General features: G+C 37.0%; 1 protein-coding gene across 1 annotated transcript; it reads right to left on the reverse strand.

Annotated features, from left to right (window-relative positions):
* Positions 1–5698: 5698 nt before the first annotated feature.
* Positions 5699–11289, reverse strand: LOC122660032 (protein DOWNY MILDEW RESISTANCE 6-like). The gene is made up of 4 exons (XM_043855208.1): positions 11037–11289; positions 9876–10123; positions 6054–6378; positions 5699–5955 (listed from the first exon to the last, which is right to left on the reverse strand). Exons 1-4 carry the CDS (start codon positions 11235–11237, stop codon positions 5704–5706), a joined length of 1026 nt encoding a protein of 341 aa, XP_043711143.1. The 5' UTR covers positions 11238–11289; the 3' UTR covers positions 5699–5703.
* Positions 11290–12325: the final 1036 nt, after the last annotated feature.

Consider the following 12325-nt stretch of genomic DNA (forward strand, 5'->3'; position numbering starts at 1 on the left):
TTTGGTCTCTATCTTTTTATGGGACATAGGTCCTGATTTTTTTTTCTTTTTAAAACTCCTCACCTCAAGCCTCAAGCGACTTAGGTTAGGGCTCGATCAGGTAGTTATTCAGGTTTAAGTTCATCCCAACTTCTCCCTTATTAGTAGCGGCTGAAACAAGAGTGTTCACACTTGTTGGCGTGGCATCACACAGAAGCAGCCACCCCACCAAGGATGGGAGTTCTTGCAGCCCAGTTATTCCACTCTGATTATTGCTATTGCTAGCATGCTTGTGCTGTCAACAACCCCCCACCATGTTCGTCTCCTACCTTCACTGTAAGTTTTAACATCCTCTCCAACACGCTGATCTACCAGTGAGGTGCAGTGAGGCACTCACTAGTTGACACGTGTCTTTCAAAAATCCTACGCTCAGGATTAAAAGACCCAATTCAAGTCTGGAGACGCACCCGAAGCCAGGAGGAGAAGTATTGAACAAATATTGGATTCCCTCCAGAAGGATGGGATTATCTTTCCTCAAAAAAAAAAAATTTGGTAAAACTTAACAAAAATTGATTTAGATAATAAATCCCAGAGAAGGAATCCAATATTTGGTCAATAAGGAGGAACCGTCCAGATCAAACTTAAACCCCTTCATCACTTTCGTTTCTCTCATCTTCTATTCTCTCAGAACCACATTTGTACTTCCCTTACTACATTCAATTGAAGCAAGGATCATCCTCGCGAATTTTTCATACTTATTTGCTTACTCATAATTGTAATATAGTCTCGTACAATGATGTTAATGTTGTAATTATAAGGGAAAATCACTTAGATCCACTAGATAAGAACAGAAGTTACAAGATAAATAGGTTTTAAATTTGTTTTACATCCACTAGATACGAACAGAAGTTACAAGATACATAGGCTTTAAATTTGTTTTACATCCACTATTTTCTATTTTTAAAAAGATTTACTTAATCCCTAAAGTTGATTAGTACTTATGCCACGTTATAATAAAATTAAAGAAAACTTTCAAAATCACCCCAACCTCATTTAACTATTTTTAAAACATTTAAATGACATTTTCTTTTCATTTTCATTGGCAGTAAAATTGAATAAAAGATAAAGTCATAATTTGTCTCTTTTTTTTAAAAAAAAAAAAATTGGTGAAATAAAATTTGGATTTTTTTTTTTTTGGTGAATAAAAATAAAATGTGGATTGACTATACAAAAAAAACAAATATTTTTTCCCCTTCAGGTGGTCAGACCTATGACAGAACTCAATGTTAATATAATGTTTTAGAAATTGTTTTTGAATTTCAAATGATTCCATCAAAAATGATAAGTTAAAAAATATTTACGTGATAGATAATTCGATTGAGATGGACCACCAAATTTTTGAGAGGAGGGTATCTTTAAAAATGCCAATCTATCCAATTATTGAGTGACAAAAACATCATTCCATATTGCAATGGTTACTATTTTTTATGTATAGGGTCATGTTTTACCAAAAAAAAAAAAATGTATAGGGTCATGTCAATTTAGGCTACTCCTACATATAGACTTAAATTTAAAATGGAAAATCCACATTAATCCAATTTTTTTTTTAATTGAATATGAAATCAAGATATACACCATTTTCAATCTAATTTGGGTGGAATGGATATGGACATACCATTTTCATCAAATTAAAATCAGATCCATCTATATTACATATTCATAAGGATGGATGATAATACCAGATCCCCCAGATCAACATGAACATAACATGTAAAGTTCGCGTTTCATTTAACCATATATTTGGTTTAGGTTGATCTAAGGTAGACATGATCGAAATGGACACAAAAGCAAAATGCTATTTTTCTGTGGACCTATCCAATCTAAAATTAAATAATATAATTCGTTTATTATTGTAAAGAAAATAATGTGCACACTCCCGCTGGTACATGTCCTCTGATATTCTTTGACATACTCTTGGTATGTATGATACATCATACATGGTCAAATTTTAAACATAAACTTAAGATGATGATGTGGATAACATATTCACAGAATTTGTATATGTCTTCTTATATTCTTTGACATACTCTTGGTAGTTACTAGAGGTGTGCTTATTGTCATAGTTGCTAATAGCACAATTCCAACTACATGGAAGGTTAGGCTTTCGCCAGGCAAAGATAGTAGTCAAGTTTGGGTTGGCCCATACTTAGTTCAGGAATCAGTACTACTAGATTTTACTTTTTCTTTCCAGCCCATATATATAGTTGCAGCAAGTTTGGATTATCTATCTGTATGCGTATGCTTTGCACATCGTTAGCCCATAGTTGCAGCAATTGTACATAAAGCGTACACATATGGGTAGGCGATCAGAACGGAGAGGAGAAACTGAAACTGAAACTTATGTGATCAGAACGGAGAGGTTATCAGTTGCAGCAACTAGGTGCATGTGGGCGTGAAGCCCAGAGTCCAAACGGAAAGGAGAAACTGAAACTGAAAGATGGGCTGGGTATGGACTATGGCTGTAAATGAGTAGTCGAAATCCGTTTCCGTATTCGTGTCCTTATCCGTTTAGCACTATCCGAATCCTTCCAAAACCTAAACGGATGCGGATACGGATAGTCTATAGCTATCCAAAAAGCTATATTTACATGTAAACGGAAAAAATATCCTATACGTATTTGTGTCCATATCTGTTTAGCACTATCTGAATCCGTCCGAAAACTAATCGGATGCGGATGCGGATGCAGAAATAGCACTATTCGAGCCAAATCCGATCCGTTTACATCCCTAGTATGGACTCTCCTGGGCATGGGCCAGCTTATAGCTTTTAAACCATATTGCTTCTGGCAGGACAAATTAATAGAATAAAAGAACTACGTACAGGTTTCTACCTAAAAAAAAAAAAAGTACAAGTGGTAAGGCAGCCTTATAACAATTCGACTCTTCTACTTTCGCTTGCCCCTACTGTCGTGTGCGCCCCACACACAAACAAGGTGGAATGTACCACCTTACCCCTGCCCACACTTGTGTGTAAGGGCGCACGACAGTACCGAGCAGGCAGAAGTAGAGGAGTCGGATCTGTCTTAGTAACCTTCTTGTTTCCCACAGAAAATATATCCCGAAGAAAAGAAACTGCAGTTTCATCTACTCCTAAAGTGATGTCTGACCTTTTAAACATTCCACCTTCCTTTGGGTGACACCATTGCTTGAGACGTACCGGCTATTGCACTTCTCAAAAGCCGGAATGCTTATTCTCAACTCTGGGACTATTTAAAATGAGTGGAGATCGCTTTCCAAATCCAAGAGAGTGTGTTATGTATGTCTCGAATTCTTGGACCCATTTCGAAAAATGACCAGTTCTGACATTTTTGGTGGCGATCCGAATGGAACTTTTTCTGAGATCTGTGATGGTAGCGGAGGCTCGATGTGTCGACCCGATCCAATGGAGGAGTATTTATATTCTTTACCCGCTTTATTGTAAAGATAGTGAGATTTGGGGTTTTCGATTTAGAATTTCTAGTAGAGAGAAGCATCGCTGTTTTGGGTGTTCTTGAGGGATCTTCATTATAATTTTCTCTAATTTACATAGTGAAACAGCTTCGCCTTCGCCCATGGACGTAGCACACTATATTGGTGTGTGAATCATGTTAAATCTCTGTGTCATCTTGCTCTGTTTTCATTTTTTTGTGTGTGTTTTGTTTGATGTTTGTTCTAACAGAGTAGAGTGGCACCATTGCTTGAGATGATCTTGTGTTAGGAAAAAGAATATTTAAAAGTATTTAATTCTTAATATATAATTAAATCTTTTTTATTTTATATGAGATACAATATAGATACCATTTGTTTTGGGATTTTAGTCTTCAATTCATATTAGGGAAGCTTAAAAACTAAATTTGATTATTGCTATAATTCTATGCTAAAGCGTTTGTTATATATAGAGATATATAGCCAAACCCTAGTGTGCTCAATATAGCTGATTCATAGTCTCCCCCTTGAAAACATCTCTCTCCATCTTAATTTGGATCTCGCATGGTGATTAGGATTTTGTGAAAAAAAAAAAAAAAAACTTTTGAAACAAATGTTGGCATTTTTTGACATATGTGCAAAAGCATCCTCGACCAACCTGAACAAGTTCCCACTTTCAATGTGAGATTAAACTTCTCACATAAAAATACTTCATTCCACCCCAACACCAAAAGTTTAAAAACAAATGAGAAGGAAAACACATAAAACCAAAATTTAAAACACAAAAAGTATTTTAAAACTCTCTAATTAAAACTTTTCCAACACCTAGCATTCTACACTTCCTATTATGGAACCCAATTAGCTGTATAGATCAATGAGTGCCACCATTTTAGTGTTGATGAAATATTTCTCTAATTATTTGAAGAGAAGATCTTGGCGCGCAGGTTTTCTAATATATATCAAGCTAGGAGCCATTGAAAAAAAGGCTTAATTTACTAAAATGTATCATATAATATTTCTTTTCCTGCATTAAATCTTGATGATGGATTCTGAATGGTTTGGTATTTGAAGCAATGATTAGTGTAGCAAGATGCCGCATTAATATGTGGTCGGTCATGTTAGGTTGGTTGTTGTCATCAACAATTATAATATATGCTAATAAGTAGAAAAATTTTTGCTGCTACATTTGTACCAGGAATGTTTCTGTTATCCTACTGGCAGCCAAGGAAATGGAATACTTCATTTCCGCTTTTGGTTCATAAATGCACCTAGGTTTTGGTATTTGCTAAAATACCTTTTTAAGATCCCTTTTCTTTGATTGTCAGCTGAATAGTAGGAACATTCTTTCTACAAGTGTAGCATCAAAATTTCAACCCCTAAAAAGTTCTTTGAATTAAAAGGGGTTATTTGGTTTATGTTGTTTTATCCTTGTTAAAATAAATTTTTAGGACGAAACTCCGATCTCAAACCATACAGTGAAACTAAAACACGATGTAATAATTAACTAAGAAGATTGAGTGTACCTTGCATTATTCGTATGTTGGAGATGATTTCAATACAATTCTTCATGATCTTCTCCTCTTTGGTTCTAGATCTTCCACAATACCTCAGACCTCCTTTTGCTCTCTCTCTCTCTCTCTCTCTTCTGGTAAAGTGAAGAAAAATAGAATGAGAATTACGAGGACCGAAAACATAGTATATATAATTCTGACCCTAAACCTTAAACCCTAAACCACAATAGATTGGACCAACATATCCCTAAACTAGAGAGTGAATCGAACCAGTCTGTTCAACTTGATTCTCACCAACTAATTAACCTGAATAATTAATTAAGTTCATAATTCTTACAATCTTATTTCTCCAAAACAATAATAAGCATGCATCAAACAACTTTGCTTAAAAGTACACCACATAAGCTAGAAATAAGGAGGTTTAAACAATAATAATTAAGCATGCATCAAACAAAGGTTTTTAGGTTTTTATGGTACTTATTTGTAGGGGTGTAAATGAATAACCGAAATCCGTTTCCGTATCTGTTTAGCACTATCCGAATCCATCCGAAAACTAAACGGATGTGGATATGGATAGGTTATAGCTATCCGAAAAGCTATATTTACATGTAAACGGATAAAATATCCGATCCGTATTCGTGTCCATATTCGTTTAGCACTATTCGAATCCGTCCAAAAGCTAATCAGATGCAGATACGGATATAGCACTATCCGAGCCGAATCCAATCCGTTTACATCCCTAATTATTTCAATTGTTGAAAAGTTCAAGGCAATGTTGTTGTTGGTCCAAGCTCCTGCTCCAAAACTTATTGTAGTACTCCGCATAAGTAAAGTTTCTGTACAAGGCCGGGACTTGGGACCCGTCCTCCGCCAATTCTTTTGGTGCCTCAATCACCGCATCATCAGCAGGGCAAAGGAAAGAAGCCACAGAAATCCTTGGCTTGTCCGAGTTCACAATGGCTCGATGCCATACACTCTTGTATCGTCCATTGCTAAGTGCCTGCATGCAATTAATGTAATTATCCCTAATAATAATAATAATAAATTAATTAATTAATTACTACTTAGGCTTTATTTAATTATTGAAATTAATTTTACCTGTAACTGATCGCCGATGTTAATGACGAAGGCGTTTGGGTGGGGATTGACAGCCATCCAGTTGCCATCTTTTAACACTTGCAGGCCTGCCACTCGTTGGTCTTGTAGAAGGATGGTAATTGCATTCGGGTCTGTATGACCGGGCAACCCGTATGTCAGCTCCGGTTCTGGACATGGTGGGTAGTAATTTATGGCCATGTGCTGCCCTTGTTCACCCAACACCTTCTCCATATATTCCCTTTCCAACCCTAAACTCTCTGATATTTCTTGCATTATTCTCAACCCAAGTCCTCGAACTTCCCCACAGTATGTGCTCACCACTTCCCTGTATTTATTCCAATTAAAACCAATATTTGTGATTAATCATTATAAGATCTCGATTATTAGCTCCCCTTCCCTTCCCTTCCCTTCCTTTCCCTTCTTGATTTTTATTTTCTAGATAGCTGATAGATAGATAGATAGGATAAATTTTTTTTTTAATGAAAATGTAATCACACAAACCACACATCAATTCAACGACAAAACTTGCGGCTCCTTCTAAGGCTGTCCCCAACCCAACGACAAGGTTCCACAGTACTGTAGCTTTAAAATATCTTCAAATTTCAGGTTTTGATTTTACAATTTGTGGGTTCCACGATTTTAATGGTAAACTTTTCTAATGACTATTTCAAAAGTTTCTGATATCAATCATGACTTTCTCTTAATGTTGATATATTCATATGTTCACATCATCATGTGTAGAAACAAATTAAAATTCTATAATCATGTAAAAAGTGAATGAAAAAATAATAAAAATCACACAACACATAGATTTATGTGGTTCAACAAGATGACCTATGCCCACGATGAAATGAATACTATTTCATTAATTAACAATGGAGGATTAAGTTTATAATCAACCACTCATTCTCATGTTTTGAAGAGAAAAAAAAAAACCATTACTACAAATTTAAAGAGAAACATATATATATATATATATTTAGAGCTTGACATCTTCTTTTGATTATCTTTTATCTCATTTCTAAAAGTTTTTTTTTAAAAAAAAAACAAAAAATTAAAAGAAGATAAAGTTTTCAAAAATATTTTGAAAGTGATTTATCAGTATGTCAATTGAAAGACGTCATTGTCTTGAATATTTTTCCAGTATACATGTAAAATGATAATATTTATTTTTACTTAAAAACAAAAAAAATATGCTATAAGGACAAAAAAATAATGTTACTAATTATTTGATACTTTGAAATTGTATCAATAAAATAACCCTTAAAATTAAATTTCAATGTTACCTTTGTAAAAAGTAAAATACCAAAACAATGTTAGGCGATTGGTCTAATATCATTCTTACATGTGAAATGATTAAGATGTCTTAACTCTTAATGGTGGATCCACCTATAAAAACCTTATGACATTAAATGGAAAGGTCATTCAAGACTTGAACAAACCGATGTAAAGTTACAATACTATATAATTTCAAACAATACTATTAATGTCTTATCAGTAAATCATCTTTGTACCAAATGGCCCTTTTCTACGCTGGTTGAATGCCTCACTCTGACATTGGCCTCAATGGAGAAGAGTCGAATCCGTGTGTATGTGGATGGTTTTTTTCCATGTTTTTTTAACGATCTATACAAATAGAAACGTAGGCGTGAATCTCGTGAGCCAAATATGCCACGTGTTTTTTAGCTTCACATCTCTTAACCTATGTGTGGAATTTATAAAATTCCTAAGATTCCTTCACCGACAATGTCGCCATCCATTTGGTATCATGTCATCCTCCCCAAATGCACATACATAAAATATTAAAAACGGCTGTTTTTTTCATTTTTTGGATTGAGATATTTGCATTCCTTACTTTCTATGGCAATTAGATGGGACTCTCCTTCTTCTACCTTCTTAATATTAATAATAATAATAATAAGGGAAAATGTTTCATGCACGTCGTGTAAATCGTGTATGTGAGAGGGTCTCTCATAAACAGTTGAAAAAGTCATAAATCCCCGTCCATTAATTAATGCCTTGAAACTTCCACCCTCTCACATACACGGTTTATACGGCCATGTATGAAAACTTTTCAATAATAATAATAATAAAAGACTTTTCTACCCAAAGAAAAGTTGGATAGGAACACTTGACTAGACGTGTTCATTCATATAAATGAACTATAGGGATAGGGAGGAGATTACACTAGCACTTCTGTGTCTATCTTTGTTTATTTTGTCTTAATATAAAATGACCTCACTGTTTTCCAATATATGATATTATTTCTACGCGCTCCTCTATAACACTTGCTCAGAGACTGTTCTACTGAAAGATAAGCTGGTTTTGTTTTTAAATTAGTTTAGTCAATTCTGCTTCGGGGTTTACTCACGGTGGAGAAAGAATCTATTTCCCGTAGTTGAATGGAATTCTTGGAAAAATAGAAAAGACATTTCGGATTTTCATTCATTCATTCGATAGAGGATAGGATAGGATAGGAGGAGTAATGATAACGATGATGATATATCCTAATGGTGGATGAGATCATCCCTCACGCACGTTTGAGATAAACATTCGTGGAAACCCAAAAAAAAATATGTTATCTTTTTATGTTATGTTAAATACGAGGCCACCACCACATATAAATGAGGGCACCACCACATATAAATGATCTTATCGCGGCCCATCCATCGAGTGGGAGTGGCCAGTGGGTTTTCAATTTTTTTTTTTTTTTTTGTATTTTTGTATTTTTGCTGACCAAATCAAATCTCCTGTTTACGATTTTAATTTCCTTTATTCTTTTATAATAATAAATAAATGATGAGAAGTATATGCATTGGTCTCGGCCTTTCAACACCAGGGTTTTAGTATTTGGTATCCCTCTCTGTTGAAATTGATTTGATATTGATTTGGATTGATTCGTATTAGTCTGGATCGGTCATGAAATCTTAAAAAAAACTTGATTTTTTAAAAAAGTTTTTTTTATCTATTTTCTATATCGATCCACCATTATAGGATTGATCAGGAATCACTATCAATCTCCATCGATACTTATACGAATCGGCCTATCTGACTGTTCACACCTCTCTCTCTCTCTCCATTTATGTATTGGGTACACTTTTGTAGACTTTCTGATCCCTGCCAACCTAATTGCCCACTCCCCACTTAATCCCATCCCCTCTCTCTCTAGAACAACAACCAGTCTGTCTTTATGTGCCTTTTCCCTTCCTGATCTGGTTTAATTTTATAAATATAATGAGTTTAATTAGATAATGATCGAGTACATACATAGAGACACGTCACTGCCCACATCTCTCTAAGATTGATTAATTAATCAATTATAAATAACACAATATATATATATATATATATAAATATAAATATAAAGGTTTGTTTTGGACCCCGACGCAAGATCCTCCTCTACTGCTACTGTATATATATATATATTGTACTTTCTTGCTAAACCCTTATTAAGAATTAAACCTACAAAGTACATGCATGCAGCTCATAACTAAACTATACCCCCTGGATGGGTCTTCTAGCTTCGACTCAGTGGACACTGCACGTACCCCAGTGGACATGGCTTCCCCGTTCCATGGAATCCAAAATTAATTGTACTGAGATGCTTGGTAGCATTGTTCTTAATCTAATCGATTAAAATTGGACAAATTTAATTACCTCTGATTTTTAATTTCTTTTTAAAAAAAAATATTATTACTTTTTTAGCCTTTGACTGTAGCATTAGTCTAAGATTCGGGATCGGCCAATACCAAAGAGAGGAGCGATATATGCAACACAGGAAGCTAGAAAGGTACGTAGGATATAATTAAGAAGAAAACTAACTTGAAAGAAGGTGGGTGAGAAGGCCACTGATGGACGTAGTCTTGGAGGGGATAGCAATGGAGTCGAAGGTAGTCTCTCCAGTTGTGAACCTTCTCTTTATTGACATTGAAACTTGTGGATAGCCTCATCGTCTTTGATGGATCATCAGAATAGTACTTCATCTTCTCATCCAATGGTAGGTCGAAGAACTCTTGCGCCATCTCTTGCATTCTCTCCGTCAACTCTATACCCACTCCGTGATTGATCACCTGCTAAGTAGTTCCGTACCACGTATGTATTTGTACGTACGTGGTGCAGATTCCGTCCATCAGTACCTTCACCCATATATTAATTACATAATACAAAAACACAGACATACGTACATGTAAGATGCAATATTATCATCATCATCATCATCATCATCATCTTTAATCACCTAAACCTAAATCAAATACTAATACCCCCAGCCCCCCCTCTCCCCGGTCTTTATCCTCTCAATTTGCCTGCCCATATTTGACGTCAAGTAACATCTAACAGAGGGTTGGGGGTGAGAAATGATTATCCTATCCCCTGCCCGAACACACTGCCCGAGGTGTGATCCACCTCCCTCTATTAGATGTACTTGACATCAAGTATGGGCAGGCAAATTGAGAAGATAAGAATTCCCCGACGGAACCCACACCCCACACCACTAGCTCTGTGCTGTCTTGGAGGTTGGGTTGGGGTGGTGTGATGTATGGGAAATAAATTAAAGGGGCGCTCTTCTCTGTGCCGTAGGCTGCACCCAGCCACATGAGGGTGGGCACAATGACCACCCTACCCCCCTGAGTGGCAGGCCCATGTGCCTGGGCGTAGCAGCCGCACCAGAGAACATTCTCCTTAAATTAAAATATGGGAAAATGCTGGATATGCTAATGGTATTATCTATCTCTCTTCCTCCCTTTGACGGGTAAAAGAGTCATTTCAAGAGGATAAAAAAAGAGATACACATAGCTACTTACGAAATACCGCTAGCATGCCCATCCCTCTCCTTAAGATATATAGTGAAACCACTTTGCACCAAATTTACAGTTACACAGAAAGATCGAATACACAAGAGGAATGAAGAAGCTAGTGCCAATCGGTATTAAAATTTGGTATATATATAAAAAGAGAGGGAGAGAGAGTAAGTAAAGGAAAAACCTGGAAGAAGCCATAAGAACGACATGCATCTCCGATCTGTAGGCTTATTTGGGATTTGTGTACAGTGCCTCCTAAGTCGATCACCGGTACGTTTTCACAGTAGCTCACCTCCGAGAGCTTAGGTCTCTCGGATATCGGTCTCACGTAACTCTCCGGCAAGCTCGACAGCCGAATTCCACTAGAGAGTATTTTTGACCCCATGGAATTCCTTCGCGTGCCGTACGTGGCCTTTGGTTTGGGAAGAGAGAGAGAGAGATAGAGTGAATGTCAGTGAGCGAGTGAGAGCAGTTTCAGAAGGGATCGGTTATAGACAGCTTAGATTAGAGGTAGAAGGAATTATATATAAATAGAGAGACAGAGAGAGAGAGAGAGAGAGAGGCGTAAAATAAATGAATAGGGGTGTAACTGTGCAAGTGTAGTAAGTCAAGAGTCAATACGCGGATAGAATTGCGTTGTCGCCAAGGCCAATAGCCAACCAGGCACTTGGTTTCTATGTCGGCATCATGGTGATGTATGATTATGAATTCATCATTGCATCATCATCACCGTGGAGGTCGGGTTAGTTTGTATCTCTCTACAGTCTTTCCGGAGTGCATGCATCTTTAAAGTGCATCGATGGAGGACGATGAACATACACTCGAGGATAAAAATTCAACAGTGAAGTGGAAACCTCTCCAAATACTTTTTTCTTTTCCCTCTCTCTTTTTTTTTTTATCTTCTTTTTTTTTTTTGTTTTTTTTGTAGGAATTCATTAAACAGTCAAATAGGTAACTGATGAGGCATAAAACACCCCACCTATCAAAGGCTGCCACATGGCCGACCTGACCTCAGTCTGAGAACCGAATTGAGCCGAGCAGAAAATCGGGCCAACCTCGTCTCCGATAAGTCACCTGACAGAGCCAGACTTGCGCAAGTTGGCCGGTGTCTGAGGCCGAGCTCCTAGCCGAGCTCATACAGCTCAGCCATAAACTCCTGGCCGAGCTTACTGCCGAGACCAACCTCTCGGGCCGACCTCCCAGGCCGAGGTGACGACCAAGGCCGACCTACCATGCCGCCCTCCTAAGCCGACCTTCGAGGCCGAGCCCTCCTCCACTGAAGCTGCCATAGCGCCCCACCGGGGATCTTCGGGCCACGTCAGCGCATCCCGAGAATCACGGGATAAGGATCGAGCCACGATCCCAGCGCAACACGGAATCACACTCTACATGGACTCTTCCCTTAATAAGAGCCCGACCCCGAAAATAGCTCTCCACTCCGCTCTACGTGAGAGAACCTTCCGAAAGAAGGAC

Source organism: Telopea speciosissima, chromosome 1 (assembly GCF_018873765.1).
Source record: "Telopea speciosissima isolate NSW1024214 ecotype Mountain lineage chromosome 1, Tspe_v1, whole genome shotgun sequence".
NCBI lineage: Eukaryota > Viridiplantae > Streptophyta > Magnoliopsida > Proteales > Proteaceae > Telopea > Telopea speciosissima.

Coding starts and splice junctions, on each gene's coding strand:
- LOC122660032 (XM_043855208.1), bottom strand. CDS start 11,237: ATGGGGTCAAAAATACTCTCTAGTGGAATTCGGCTGTCGAGCTTGCCG. Junction 10,124..11,036: donor GTTCTTATGGCTTCTTCCAG/GTTTTTCCTTTA, acceptor ACTACTTAGCAG/GTGATCAATCACGGAGTGGG. Junction 5,956..6,053: donor ACATCGGCGATCAGTTACAG/GTAAAATTAATT, acceptor AATTGCATGCAG/GCACTTAGCAATGGACGATA.